Source organism: Triturus cristatus, chromosome 1_2, assembly GCF_964204655.1.
Source record: "Triturus cristatus chromosome 1_2, aTriCri1.1, whole genome shotgun sequence".
In the NCBI taxonomy this organism is placed as follows: Eukaryota; Metazoa; Chordata; class Amphibia; order Caudata; family Salamandridae; genus Triturus; species Triturus cristatus.
In genome coordinates, this window is record NC_140580.1 from 364,310,277 (window position 1) to 364,326,145 (window position 15,869).

At 48.2% G+C, this 15,869-nt stretch overlaps 1 protein-coding gene across 5 annotated transcripts in view; it reads right to left on the minus strand.

The window, feature by feature from the left end:
• Window positions 1-15,869, minus strand: part of LOC146867369 (mannose-binding protein A-like) — a 124,447-nt gene that overhangs the window by 41,884 nt on the left and 66,694 nt on the right. For all 5 annotated transcript variants that reach the window (XM_085604643.1, XM_085604633.1, XM_085604622.1 and 2 more), the window contains one exon: window positions 14,591-14,680. In XM_085604643.1, coding sequence (XP_085460769.1) covers window positions 14,591-14,680 — 90 coding nt within the window. The remainder of the gene's footprint in view (window positions 1-14,590; window positions 14,681-15,869) is intronic.

Here is a 15,869-nt window from a genome sequence, read left to right on the forward strand (position 1 = left end):
TTCCTTAGTGAGGGGCGGGATACTGTCAGACTTGCCCTCTGAAGTCCATAATTCCTATAGCCACATGAAAGATGCATTGATGTGCATTGATGTCCAGGTATGGGTTGACTCCTGAATTGTATAGACAGAGGTTTAGAAATTGCAAGAAGGCGGAGTCAAGCACATGGGTAGAATATGTAACTTTCTTTTGCAGAACATTGGATGGTTGAGTGAAGGGTAGCAAAGTTATTCATTTTGAGGGGCTCTTTGATTTAATTGCATGGGAGCACTTGTCAAGTAATTGTTTTCCAGAGCTACGCCAGCACCTGATTGATAGAAGGCTGACTAACCCTAGTAAGCTTGCTGAGGAGGTGGACCGCTGGATGAGCACCCGGGTCTACAAGGGTCACGTGGGAGACTCTGCCAAGAGTGGGCAGGGTCCCCAGCAGAAGAGTGGGGGGGACAAGGGTAAACAGAGGGAGTTCCAGAGAGGGCCCCAGAGTAATTCCCAAGGGAACCAAGGGAAAGGTTCCCAGCCTCCCCTGAGAAAAAGCATGGGGCCCGACAAGTAACCCTGTTCCTAGGGGACCCCTGAGGTGCTAAAAGTATGGGGACGTGGGCCATAAGTCTAATGATCCCCGGTGCCCACAGTTTGGAAAGACAGCACCCACTGGTGCACCACCCCGGCAGATGGCGAGTGTAGCCCTGGGGGAGCAGATGTGTGTCCAAGGTGGGGGCCCGCAGAGATGTCCCTTGTCTCTTTAGGAGACTGTGAGGTGGTCCCCAGGACCCAACTGCCTGATAACACTAAGAAGTACAGGCAGTCGGTGACCATCAATGGCCATAGAGTGGAGGCTCTTAGAGACACAGGAGCCAGTGTGACAGCTGTCAAGTGTCACCTGGTGTCTCAAGAGCAGGTTGTCCCCAGTGCATTTTACCCATTTGTTGCCGCTGACAACACAGAGAGCCACTGCAAGGTGGCTCAGGTTACCTTTGAGTCTCTGGTACTCTTCAGGTAGCTGTGAGGCCCGCCATGCCTGTTGACTGTTTGTTAGGGAACGATTTGGAGAGCTCACCTTGGGCAAAGGTGGAGCGAAGTGCTCATTTGGAGATGTTGGGTCTGCCTGACTGAGCGTGTGTGACCACACGGTCCATGGCAGCCAGTAAGGGTACTCAGGAGGACCTGGAGCATGAGAGGGTGGCCCAGGTGCCTGCCCTAAAGAGAAGAGGCAGGGGGCACAGGAAACTGGCCCCTGAAGTTCCCACGGTCCAGGAGGAGGCAGACCCTGAGGGGGATGCCCTGGAGCATGGGTACTCACAAACTTTCTCTCGGGGGCCAAATTTACAGTGTGGTTTGTGGCCGAGGGCCGCACCGGTGGGGGCGGGGTCAGAGGGGGAGGGGCGGGGCTAAAGCAAAAAAAGATTTGACAATGAGGTTGAGCACAGGTCCCTGCAGCAGACGCCTTCGTCCACTGAGCCACCAGACCCAGCATACACAGATCTCTCTCTCTCTCTCTCCCTCTCCCCCTCCCTCCCCTTTTCCCTCCTCTCTCCCACTCCCTCCCCCTTTCCCTTTCCCTCCCTGTCTCTCTCCCTGTCTCTCTCCCTCCCTGTCTCTCTCCCTCCCTGTCTCTCTCCCTCCCTGTCTCTCTCCCCCTGTCTCTCTCCCCCTGTCTCTCTCCCCCTAACTCTCTCCCTGTCTCCCTCCCTCCATCGCCCTCCCTCCATCGCCCTCCCTCCGTTGTCCTCCCTCCCCCCTCTGTCTCCCTCCTCCCCCTCCGTCTCCCTCCTCCCCCTCTGTCTCCCTCCTCCCCCTCTGTCTCCCTCCTCCCCCTCTGTCTCCCTCCCTATGTCGCCCTCCCTATGTCGCCCTCCCTATGTCGCCCTCCCTCTGTCGCCCTCCCTCTGTCGCCCTCCCTCTGTCGCCCTCCCTATGTCGCCCTCCCTATGTCGCCCTCCCTATGTCGCCCTCCATCTGTCGCCCTCCCTCTGTCGCCCTCCCTCTGTCGGCCTTCTCCCTCTCCCTCCCTCTCCCTCCCTCTCCCTCCCTCAGTCTCCCTCCCTCTGTCTCCCTCCCTCCCTCTGTCTCCCTCCATCTCCCTCCCTCCATCTCTCTCTCTGTCTCCCTCCCTCTATCTCTCCCTCCCTCTCTCCCTCTGTCTCCCTCTCCCTCCCTCTGTCTCCCTCCCTCCCTCTGTCACCCTCCGTCTCCCTCCCTCCCTCTCCCTCTCCCTCTGTCTCTCTCCCTCCCTCCCTCTGTCTCCCTCCCTCCCTCCCTCCGTTTCCCTCTCTCCCTCTGTCTCCCTCCCTCTCCCTCCCTCCATCTCCCTCCCTCCGTCTCTCTCTCTCTCTGTCTCCCTCCCTCTATCTCTCCCTGTCTCTCTCCCTCCCTCTCCCTCTCTGCCTCTGTCACCCTCCGTCTCCCTCCCTCCCTCCCTCTCTCTCCCTCCCTCTGTCTCCCTCCGTCTCCCTCCCTCCCTCTGTTTCCCTCCCTCCCTCTGTCTCCCTCATCTCCCTCTCCCTCCCTCTCCCTCTCCCTCCCTCCGTCTCCCTCCCTCTGTCTCCCTCCCTCTATCTCTCCCTGTCTCTCTCCCTCTGTCTCTCCCCCTCTCCCTCTGTCTCTCTCCCTCTCCCTCTGTCTCTCTCCCTCTGCCTCCGTCTCCCTCGCTCCCTCCCTCTCTGCCTTTCTCTGTCTCCCTTCCTCTGCCTCCCTCCCTCTCCCTCGGTCTCCCTCTCGCTCCCTCACCCTCTGTCATCTCACCCTGTGTGTGTGTCAGCCCTCATCCGGGGCTGAGACAGCTTCCCAGCGCGCACACACACAGCGACACTGAGGCAGCTTCCCAGCGCTCACACACAGCCCCACCCGAGTACTTCACAGGTCGTTAAAAGACCATTTACATGTTAAAGCTTTGTTGTATTTCACCTCTTAGGCCCCTGCAACTCCACTTTGACAATCACTAGAATCCCCCGGCCCCCACAGAGCAGAGTCTCAGAGTCCAGGCTGCTGCACCGGACACTCTGACAGTGTTAGCTAACATTATTTAATTTGTTTTTAAAACACATGCAGGATGTCTGCAAGGTCCGCGGGCCGCCGAGGTAGGCTTGCCGGGCCGCTGGCGGCCCGCGGGCCGTACTATGAGTAACCCTGCCCTGGAGCCTACAGGGGAACAGGTAGCTGAACTGGGGGACCTGCCTGAGCTGACCCTTTGGCAGCAGAAAGGAGGACCCTCCAGGGAAGAATTCTGCAAGGATCAGAAGGAATGCCCTTCTCTTGTGGGTTTGCGGCAGTAGGCTGCAAGCCAGGCAGCAGGTGATCACTCTAGATCACATTGGATATACTGGGAGAATGGTCTCCTGTATAGTGAGCCTAAGGTTGCTGAGCCTGGGTCAGCCCGTGTGCTGGTGGTACCCCAGCGCTTCAGAGCCTTCTTACTGGGGCTGGCTCACGATGTGCCGTTACCAGGACATTTGGGGCAGGACAAGACCTTTGAGAGGCTTGTCACCCACTTTCATTGGCCCCAAATGCGCAAGAGTTCATACTTTCATTGCAGGACCTGTAAGACTTTCCAGGCAAGTGGAAAGAGTGGGAGGAAGCAGAAGGCTCCTCTCCAGGCATTCCCTGTGGTCAGCACCCCCTTTGAACGGGTGGGTATTGACATTGTGGGGCCACTGGACCCCAAGACAGCCATGGGCAACAGGTTCATCCTGCTCTTGGTGGACCATGTCTCCCGGTACCTAGAAGCCATTCCTCTGAGGACAGTGACGGCCCCCGTGGTGGGACAGGCACTGATGGGAATTTTCTCCCGAGTGGGATTCCCTCGAGAGGTAATGTCTGTCCGAGGTACAAACTCTATTTCCAAGTATATGAAGTCCCTGTGGCAGGAGTGTGGGGTAACCTGTAAGTTTACCACTCCTTACCACCCCGAGGAACTGGGTTGGTTGAGAGATTCAACCAAACCCTAAAAGGCATGATTATGGGTCTTGAGGAACCTATGAGGCGTAAGTGTGACGTCCTCTTTCCATGCCTGCTGTTTGCATACCATGAGGTGCCACAGAAATCTATAGGGTTCAGCCCCTTTGAGCTTCTCTATGGTCACCCAGTGAGAGGACCTCTGAGTTTGGTCAAGGAAGGCTGGGAGCAATCTCCCAGGAAACCTCCCCAGGATATATATAGCTACTTGCTGGCCTTCGGGAACCAAACTAGGTGTATCAGGCAACTCGCTGAGGCGAATCTGGAAGCCAGCCAGGAGGAGATTAAACGGTGGTATGACCAGAATGCCACTCTGGTAGAGCTTCAGCCTGGTCAGAAAGTGTGGTTCATGGCCTCAGTGGAGCCCTGCGTGCTCCAGGATAATTGGACCGGACCATTTTGGTGGAGCGCAAAAGTCCTGTTACCTACTTGGTGGACTTGCAGTCTCCCAGGAACCCCTTGCGGGTCCTGCATGTCAACCGCCTGAAGCCCCACTTGGAGAGGTCTGAAGTGGGCATGCTCTTAGCGACAGATGCTGGAATGGAGGAAGAGACTGAACCTTTTCCTGACCTCCTGTCGGCAACAGAGCAAGATGGGTCAGTGGATAGTGTAAACCTCTCTTCCACCCTGACCCCTGAGCAACAGAATGACTGTCACCAGTTGCTGGGACAGTTTTCTGATCTGTTCTCCCTGATTCCCAGTGTCACTAATTGGTGCATCCATGATGTGGACACTGGAGATAGTCCTCCTGTGAAGCACAAAACTTACAGGGTGACTGACAGGGTGAGAGCTTGCATCAAGGAGGAGGTCTCCAAGATGCTTGTGTTAGGGGTGATTGAGTCCTCTAACAGTCCTTGGGCCAGGCCAGTGGTCTTGGTCCCAAAGGCTGCTGCACCGGGTGCCACACCAGAACTCCGGTTATGTGTGGACTACTGAGGGCTCAATTCAGTCACAAGGACTGACGCGCACCCCATCCCCAGAGCTGATGAGCTCATCGATCGGTTAGGATATGCCCGGGACCTCAGCACGTTTGACCTAACGTCTGGGTACTGGCAGATCGCCTTGACTGATGGGGCAAGAGAGAGGTCAGCATTCTCCACACCATATGGGCACTATCAGTTCCGGGTTATGCCCTTTGGGATGAAGAATGCCCCTACCACCTTTCAGAGGTTGGTCAACCAGGTGTTGGCTGGACTGGATGAGTTCAGTGCCACCTAACTGGATGACATCGCAGTGTTCAGCGTCAGTTGGGAAGAACATCTGCGCCACCTCTGGGAAGTGTTGATGGCGCTGCGGAGGGCAGGCCTCACGATCAAGACGAGTAAGTGCCAGATCGGGGAGGGATCCGTGGTGTACTTGGGACACCAGGTTGGGAGCGGCCAGGTGGCCCCCCGACAGCCCAAGATTGAAACCATCCTGGCTTGGGAGCCCCCTAAGACCCAAACGGAGGTTAGAGCCTTTTTAGGACTCACCGGGTATTACAGGAGGTTTCTCAAGGGGTATGGCAACATTGTTGCACCCTTGACTGAGCTGACTTCCAGGAAGCAGCCCAAGAAAGTGATTTGGACTGACACCTGCCAGAAAGCTTTTGAGGCCCTGAAAACTGCCAGGTGCCCGGCGCCCGTACTCCTGGCACCCAACTTTTCCAGAGAGTTTATCGTTCAAACAGATGCTTCAGAGCATGGTGTGGGGGCTGTTTTGTCACAGATAAATGAGGAGGGTCTAGATCAACCCGTAGCCTTCATCAGTAGGAGGTTACTTCCACAGGAACAGAGGTGGAGTGCTATTGAACGTGAGGCATTTGCTTTGGTGTGGGCAATGAAGAAGCTGAGACCATACCTGTTTGGTACTCACTTCCGGGTTCAAAGAGACCACAGGCTCCTCAGATGTTTGATGCAAATAAGGGGTGAGAATTTAGAACTGTTGAGGTGGTCCATTTCCTTACAGGTTATGGATTTCACGGTGGAACACCGCCCTGTCACAGAAGACGCCAATGCTGATGGTCTGTCCATATTTTTCTGCCTTAGTGATGAGAACTCCCAGGAGGTAGGGTAGTTCTCCCCACATTTCAGCTGGAGGGGACACTTGTTAGACCTGGTGCCGTGGCGTGGGTCTCCCTTTCTTTTCTCTGCTGTTGCCTCATGTGTTTCTGCTGGTTATAGATGCTTTGGGCACTGTGCCACTGCTGTCCAGTGCCATAGTGCAAGTGCTCCCTATGGTAAATTGATGTATGGATTAGTGATTCTATGATTGGTTGGTTTTGGTTTACTTGTCACTAGTACAGTGCACTGCGTGTGCCCAGGGCTTGTAAACCAAATGCTGCTGGTTGGCTTGCAGCACTGGTTGTGCCACCCACAGAAGCAGCTTGTAAAAGTGTGTCTTAAGACTGCTATTGCAGAGCCTATGTGAAGTCTGGTACTGCCATGCTGACTGGGCAAGTGCACCCACTTGCCAGTCCCTAAACCTTCCCTTTTCTTCATATTAGACGCCTCTATGGTAGGCCCAAGGGCAGGGTGCATTGTACGTATAAGGTAGGACATGCCCTGGTGTGGGTGGCATGTCCTAATAGTGAATTACGGCCATTTTCGTTTTTCACTATTGCAAGGCTGCCTGTTCCCCATAGGCTGGAATGGGCAGCTTGATTATTACATCTTATAATCCTAAGTGACTCAGGGAACTAGGTAAAAATTCGAGTTTAGTATGCCTGAACTCAGAATGATAAAATACATCTTTTAGTGAAGTTGTTTTTTCTTTCTGTGTTTGAAAATGCCACTTTTAGAAAGTAGGTATTTTCTTGCCTAACCATCCAAGCCTGCCTCTGCTAGATTGCGTATTCCTTCCCTGGAGTTTAAGTGACAGGGGCTGGGGGATTCCAGGAGACAGGGTGAGTCAGCAAAGGGCTGAATAGCGAGATCTGCATGTAGATGGGTGGGATGAGTTGCACCTGGGACCTGAATAGGGCTGTGCCTTCCCTCCACGATGCTAGCTCCACCTCCTGTGGTGCGTCTGATGTCCCTGGCCTAAACTGTGAAAGGAAAGAAGGAGTCTTGTCAGCTAAGTGCTCCAGGACTGACCAGAACTGGTTTGGGCCAGGCAAAGACCTCTCTGCTTTCAGAGAACAAAGAGAAACTGTGTATAAAAAGGGGGACCCAGACCCCAGAACTTTATATCACTTTTGGGAAAAAAGAAGAAACCGTTGCTGAGGAGAGGAACCAGAGAAACTGAGGAAGAGACTATCCCCAAGCTGAGTGCTGTTTAGGGGATTGGCCTGCAGTGGTTGCCTGACTGCCAAAGAAACGAGAGAGGAGCTTTTTGTGTACTTTCATCAACTTGTGAAGGCTCTCCAAGGGCTTGAGAAAGAGCTTGCCTCCTGCTGAACTCTCAGGGACAATAGACTTCACCAACCAGCTCCCCAAGAGTCTTTTGGAAGTGCCTGCTGCTGTGCTGGGCTTTCTGAGGGACTGCGTGTCGCAAGGAGCTGGAAGCACGCAGCAGTTGTCGTCTCATCGCTGGAGAAGAAGATCGATGTCGCATCAGATGCCGCCGCATCAACGGAGAAGCTTGTCGCCGCCGCTGCAGCTGTCGCATCATTGCCGAAGCACCTCGCATCGCCGGAGAAGCATGTCGCCGTCACATCAGACACTGTCGCATCACCGGGAAGCGTGTCACAGGGCCTGTCGCGGCTCAGAAGAATCGTTGAGTCACCACACAGCCATCGGGCGTGCACGCATCGTGTTGCATCAAGAAGAAGACTCCATCTTTGTTGCATTGCACCGGATCCTCATCGCATCACCACGAAAGCACAGTAAGAAACCGATGCATCACCTTCCCTCGCCGAGAACCGACCCATCCCCTACGCATCAGTAGGGACCCGACGCATCACCGTTCTTGCGTGTAAGGAACCGACGCATCACCTTCCCTGCAACACTTACGTTGTATAGCGTTACGCATCCTAAGGTTCATAAGTGTTGCATTTACCATCTTAAGAGAATTAAGCTATTTCTACCATTTTTAAAGTACAGTATTGTGGATTTTTGTCGTTTGTGGTCTTGTGTTAAGTCTATTTAAAAATACTTATTTTTATACTACAACTTGTGTGGTGTCCATCTGTAGTGTTGTCACTGAGTTACTGTATGTGTTCACAAATGCTTTACACATTGCCTCTGAGATAAGCCTGTCTGCTCATGCCAAGCTACCAAGGGGGTGAGCAGGGGTTATTTTAGGAGTGACCCCCTTACCCTGACTAGAAGCAAGGGTCCCTATTTGGTCAAAGGTACTTACCTCTGCCAACTAGAGACCACCAGTTCTAACAATAACCATATAGCATTTGCAATTGCAACAGCCTTTGCCAGGTTTTTTTAATTGACAAAAATGTCCCCCTTTGTTCTTGTCATTCTTGCGGCAAACAGTGAAATTCAAAGTGCTGCTCTAAGGATTTTTCACAATTCCATTGGTTAATATCTGATTACTTTGTTCTAACTTAATTTACCCTGCCTTGTCCCTCTTCTCCTTACATGTGTGCATGTCTCTAGATAGACAATTACTATGACTCTAGTAAGTAACAAAAGTTGGACAGTGCAAGATACCACAGAAGGCCAGGGACATAAAAAGAAGAGTAGAGCGAGAGACATGAAGTAGAGGGAGAAGGTGGTAGGGGTAGAGATAATATGAAAGACATGTGTGAAGTGTCTTATGTATTATAGTGTGTGAGACCCGTATGATCCCTACCGGACTCCGTAGTCTAGTGACATAAGTGATTGGGTGTGGTTAGTAAAATTCATGACACAGTACGTGTCAGTTACCCTCTAGAGAATAAAGACGTGTAATTCTGAGCTCTGAGTGTGGCATGATTCATTTACATGCTACAATGGCTGGGGAGGACGCTACAACTAGTGACGACATAGTGGATAAGTAAACCCCTTAACCCGATGAGTCGAGAGTGAACTCCCAGAGAGTTTGCTGCACTCCAGCAAACTGCTTGTGCATGCCATGTGTTCCTCAGTCGAAGTGAAGAATCGACGGTTGGCGTATGTGGAGTCAAAGCACAAATCCAGCCAGTACTAGACCTTTGAATACAGTGACGGGCCCACAGAAAGTTTCACTGACTGTTGGTCAGAAAATTGCTAATGCGACCGAAAAAAGAACGCAACGCCACAACTTAACACAGGGCAGTCATTCATATAGTACAGTAACTTCAAAGGCAGTGATAGCCAGGTTCAGAAAGTGCAACACGCGGCAACAGACAGATGCACGAGAACCCTGTGAGGGGAAGCAGATGAATGCAAAGGAAGGCTAAAGGCAGAGAAAACCAGGTACAATGCAGGAAGTTGAGAGTGGTGAAGACCAGGAACAAAAGACAAAACTACTACTCACCGTCAAAGAAGATAGTCCCTCACCACCTCCAGTTGGGCACGACGGTCCAAGCACTAGTTAGCGGGATGCTGCATGCAGTGGTGACATTGGGCCAGAAGTGCAGGCCTGAACAGCTTATAATGCTGGCAGCAGCTGTAGAAAACAATATATAGTATGATGCCGCTGTTTTCTTAAAATCGCCATTTTCAACTAATACTGCCAAATAGCAGTGTTGGTGCTTAATGGACTACTTGGATCAAACACGTAGATGATTTCATTGATGCGCTAGAAATAACTGGTGATAAAACGATCATTAGATATCCTAAGAACATAGCAGGAGAAGGAGTCAAAGAAGTGATAAAGAAAATACTACAGGTGGAAAGAGTAGCTTACTAGGATGTCAAAGTGGCATTGAAACTCAAGTTTAATCTGATGCCAAACGTTGACTATGAAAGGTACATCTTTAATCAGGAGATATAGGGAGATGACGAAACGATGGATGAATTTGTTGGAAGACTTGAAATGCTCATCCCGACATAGTGAATCAGTTTCCGTCATTGTTTCGTGAATTAGGAAAACTTAAGATAATGAAAAAGCAGCTCCACATTAACGAGGACATACGTCCTGCTGCTTAATGACATCTTCAAATTTCCTTTGATCTACAAGAGGCTGTTGAAAAGGAAATTGAGGCTTTGCTAAAACATGGTAGCATTGAACACTCTACTGGTCCAACGCCATGGGTGTTGCCAACAGTGGTCATACTTAAAACAAGAGGGTCTTTGTGAATCTCTGTTGACATGCGTCAAGCAAACAAGACAATCGAAGGAGAAGGGCACCAAAGGCCACACATTACCGATATGATTACTCAATCAAATAGACCCAAAGTCTTCTTACACCTTGATCTGAATAAAGGATATCATCAACTTGAACTGGAAGAAATTAGCGTGTATATTTCTGCCTTTTCAAATCATGTTGGTTTGTTCAGATACAAAAAAATGAGTTTCGGAGTGTCTTCAGCTGCCAACATTTTTCAAGATGTAATTTGTCGCAATATACAGCCTGTCATGCATGCTTTCAATTAATGTGATGATTAACTAGTATTTGGGGCCACACAAAAGGAACATGATGGAGCCCTTACACTAATGTGCCGTCTACTTGCTGTGCAGGTCTTACGTTGAATGCTGAGAAATGCAAATTTCACAAAACAAAACTGAAATTCTATGGGCACATTTTCTCTGAAGGGGGAATGACTCCAGATCCTGTCAAGATTCAGGTTTATTTATCTACCTCTCCTCCACAAGATGTAACCATGATGCGTTCTTTTCTTGGTATGGCTAGCTACTGTTCCAGGTTCATCTGTGACTTTGCCACTGTGAGTGTCCCATTGAGAGGTAATGAAACAGAATGTTTAATTTCAGTGGTCACAGGAGTATGATCAAAGTTTCAAGATGATTAAGAATGTAATTGAAAATGCAACTGGGATGGCTTAGTTTGATCCAAAATTGCATACAGAGATTGTTGTGGATACCACCCCAGTGGGCTTGGTTGCGATTCTTACCAACATAGCAGATATGCAAATGCATAAAGGTATATTGTAGCTTATGCTAGCTGAAGTTTGTCACAGACTGAACTAGCTGACTTGGAGCCTGAGAAAGAAAGCCTAGCTGTTGTGTAGGCATGCAAACATTTTCATGTGTTCTGTATGGGAAACATTGCTTACCATCTTTGTCAATCCAAAGGCCAAGATGCCCCCTCGCATTGTGAGGTGGGGGCTGAGATTGCAAGAGTAAGACTACAGCATTGTGCACCAGCCAGGAAAAGACCAAAGCCCTGCCGACTACTTTTCTCGAGTGCTCATCCCTTCCAAAATAACAATGGCCTATGTTAACTTTATTGTGAGACCCAAGACGCCTGCAGCTGAGTTCATATAGCAAATAAGTGCTGCTATTAACGCAGACAAGAATATGCTCATCCTCAAAGACATTATCATGCATCAATGCTGGAGAACAAATGTTTGACCTCTTGATAACGACAGTGAATATCAGCAGTTCAAGAATGTGCATGGTGAACATTCCATTACACAAGAAGCGATCATCTTGTGAGCGTTGAGAATTGTCATTCTTGAAAGTCTACGTCAGCAAGTCATTGAGGTGGCACAAGAGGGACATTGTGGAATTGTCGCTGAAAAGCGAGCCCTCTGAGATCATGTTTGGTTCCCTCATCTTGATGAGCGAGTTGAGTGAGAGATCCAGGCTTGTCATTTGGTAACTGTTTATCTTCCAGAACAACACAGCATCCTTTGAACATGTCAGATCATCCAAGACACGTCTGGCAGAAAATTGCAGTTGACTTCTTTGGACCCCTTGAAAATGTCCATTACCACAGGGTAATCATATTTAAGTACTCCCAGTTTCTTCTGGAGGAAGACTTTTCATCAATCACTCTTAATCGAGTAATTGAAAGACTAGAAGGCATGTTTGCAACCTTGGGTGTTCCGTTCATTCTAAAATCTGGCAATGGACCAACAATCAATGGTTGGGAATTCAAAGACTCTCTTACTCATTTGAACATCAAGCAACAGAAAAGCACACATTTATAGCCATAGGCTAATGGCATTGTTGAATGTTTCATGAGCACTCTTAAGTAGGCTGTCCAGGGCACTGTCCTACCGGGACTCAAATCTGTTCTTCACTCTACTATTTGTACCCACAGATCTGCCCCTCATTCTATAACTGCCGAACGCCCGGCCACCCTGATGTTCGGGAGAGCCATGGGTACCAAGCTGCCTCAGTGGACCACTGAAAAAACAAATGATGCTCAGAAAGTTCGATTCACTGATTCATCTCACAAGTCCAGAATTAAGACTCATACAAAAAAGCATCAATGTGTTTAGGACATTATGTTTCAGACAAGAGACCATGTCCTTATCAAGCAGAGGCGGAAACGCAAATCTGATGCTCCATTTGATGTCAATCCATTGCAAGCTGTGACTAGTAAGGGACACATGATGACTGCTGACCATCCTAAAAAAAAATTTCATTATGAGGGGTTATCACATTTCAATCGCCTACCTGGGAGACATCTGGAGTGAGTCATTGTTATCAGAGGGCCAGGAGAGACCCAGAACTGCATCAGCGACTGGATCATTAATGCCTGGTCCTGTTGTTTCTCCTGTGTTTCCTAAGCCTCACACCACAAGAACTAGAAGAGTGAATCCAGCCCCGCAACGACTCATTGAGGAACTAAGATGTATATGTATTTATTTTGTTTGTTCTTTTTATTTAACAAAGGGGGAGATGTAGTGTCTTGTGTATTATAGAGTGCGGGACACTATGCTCCCTGACAGACTCAATAGTCTAGTTACGTAAGTGATTGGGTGTGGTTAATAAAATGTGTAATGCAGTTTTTGCCAGTTGACGGTTACACTCTAGACAATAAAGACGTGTAATACCGACCTATGTGTGTGGCATGATTCATTTACATGCCGCTGGGGAGGATGCTACAATGTGAGGTAGGAAGAAAAGTAAAGAATATAAAGAACGATGAGTAAGCCAGGAGTAAAGATAAAAAGAGGGAGATGCAGGTAGAGAAACAGAGGCAGGGCAATAGGTATGGTTTTAGAGTGAAGTAGATAGGTGGGGTGAAACATAAATTGGGAGAAAGAAATGGAGAAAGAGAGAGAGAGTGACAGAGAGAGAGAGAGAGAGAGAGAGAGAGAGAGAGAAAGGGGTACTGTGCTTGAAGTTGGCGAGGTAGGGAGAGATAATGTAGAAAAAGAGATGAATTGCAGAGAGGTAAAGGCAGCATTAGGTAGAGGTTGACACATAGAATGACAAAAAAAACGGAGATATTTAGCAAAGTGAGAATAAATATAGGAAATTGTGTCGGGTAAAATTGTCAAGGAAAAGAGGAAGGTAGAGAGAACAGTGACAAGTAGAAAAGAATATAGTGTAGGGATTTAAGAAATATTATGAGGTTGATATAGAGGCAGAATGACTTGTGAGATAGACACATTAAGGTAAACAGATCTATAAAGAAGGTGGTGGAGAAGATTATTAAGGTGGAGGTTAGTTGAAATGGTGAAAGAGATATGTGTTTGTGTCTGAGAGAAAGATGAGTTGAATGATAGAGGTAGAGGAATAGACAAAATCAGAAAGGAATGAGATGGTTAAAGAGGTGAAGTAAAGGGGACAGAAACAGAAAGAGAGAAAGGGAAGGCAGAGGTGAGATAGTGAAATACTGGTTATGTAAATTTAGAGGTTTGGCAAACAGAGAGCTGTTGGGTACATAAACTTGAGGTAGTGTGGGGTGTCTGATGTAGAGTGAGAAATGCGATAGAGAGCTGAGAGGCAGCTGTGAGTCAACGAAAAGGCTAAAAGAGAGATAAGGTAGGAGAGGCATGGAGAGAGAAGTAGAGAGTTGAGAAGTGAAGTAGCTGGAAGAGATACATAAAAAAGAGCAGTGGAGTACAGAACGATAGATGAGGAACAGAGAGTGTTAATGTAGAGAGAAGGGATTGAGATTGATAGATTTTGAGGCAGGCACAGAGATTGACATAGAGGGAAAGTCAGGAGAGAGAGGTCGAGAGAGATACAGTTGAATATATTTTATTGGGTATATCGAGATAGAGGTGAGGTAGATATAAGACATTAAAGGGAAATGAGGCCAAGTGACAGGATGTAGGTGCATATAGCTGTAAAGAAAGAGAGAGTTAAGGTGTGTGAGGTGAAGTAAGAAGAGCGAAATGACACAGAAAGATTAATTTTCAATGTCATTGCCACCAACTACCTGGAGGATATTTATCTTGCCACTAAACAAGGTAAAAGTAAACATCTGTATTACAAGAAACCTGTCGTGCGAAGTACTATGTCATATACAAGTGTTTATAAATAAAATATTTTTTGACCTTCATGGCATGTGCTTTGTGTCTTCCTTTTTCTAAATGTACAGCGTTTCTTTCATGCTGTACCCCTGATGTACGCATTTGACTGAGAAGCTGAGTCTACGTTTTGTTTAACTTCAGTATGCCCTATGCCTATAACTAACCATTTTATATGTGTCTGGTGGCTTTCTCAGCCTTACTTGTAACGTTGCTTTTGTCCGGGTCATAGGGGTCACAGTTTGTGCCTTCCACCCTTGGGAAATGTAAACGTTGGCTGTGATGTATGGTACTGCATTTTTTAATTCATAACCTCGGGAATTAACAATTTCTAGACAGTGACAGTGGTTGGCATTCATGATAAAAGTCAAATATTTTCCTATTTAATTTTATTGTGAATACAATTGCACCTGTGTCTCCTTTTTGACCTCTCTCGTCCTTGATTCCTGGTTGTCCTGGCTCGCCTTTCAAACCTTTTTTTCCTGCATCACCTTGTGGGCCTGTAAATATAGTGATCATTATAACATAATATTCACAGTAAAGGACAAAAAGTAGCATTTATCACTTTTATTATAATCTTTCGAATTTAGAAATAAAAAAGCATTTGCATGTGTAAATTCCTTGTTTGCAGTAACATAAACTAGGATCCAAAAACTATCTACACTTAGGGACCGATTACGATGCCGTAGAAAACGTTTCCGACCCTCGGTCGGAGCTGTTCCTACTGCATCATAATCAGCAGTTTGGATTCATTTCTGACCGACCTATTTGGATGGAGTTGGTCGGAGAGGAATCCAAACTGGATTTCCAAATGGCTTCCGATGCCATTCGGAGGGCCTCCTGTAATCCTAAGGGCGGGTCTTTCCGCCCAAGGGATTACAATGTCGGATTCCGACAGCCTTTCTGTGTCAGCCTTTCCAACACAGAAAGACTGTTGGAAGTCGACTTTGGGGGCCCATTCGAGGGACCCCATAGGTGCAAGGCCATAGGTACCACCCTGTTGATCCCTGCACCCCGTGGCAGGCACCTCAAGGTGCCTGCGACAGGGTGCAGGGATGAACTGCACCTCTTCTCTTTACAAAGAGAGCATGCATTCCAGTTAGAATGCATGCTCCCAATGTAAAGAATAGGACTGCGACTGAACGGTGTTTGGTCGCATCATAATTGCTGGATTGGAACCACTGACAGGTTGTAGGTCGTTCCCAGTACCCAATCGATGTTGGACGGACTCCGGTCCGTCTGACACCAAAATCTGTCCCTAGATGCAAACTACCTTCGGACAAGAGTAGAACATGAAAGGCAATTATTGTCTAAATAAGAGACTGATACCAAATTTGCAATAATTGGAAATTTATAGTAAGCGAACATATGCAGCAATTGCCGAAAGTGCCCTAGAAAAGATGACATCATCATTATTAAAAAAAAACACATCTTAAGTTAGTGCAAGATGCTCTCTAGACAGATGCATTTAACAGACATGTCAATTGTACATTTCCATTTATTTATTTAGTTCTTTTGTGGGCAGATATTTGTAAACTTTTGGTTACATCAGTGCACTTGTAAAATACACAGGCCCTGATTACGATGCTGGTTGGACGAGCGCCCAACTGGCATTGAGTTGGAATGGAAACGGACTGACTAGTAGTCAGTGGTTTCATCTGACGATTTAGGATGCGACCACCCATGAGG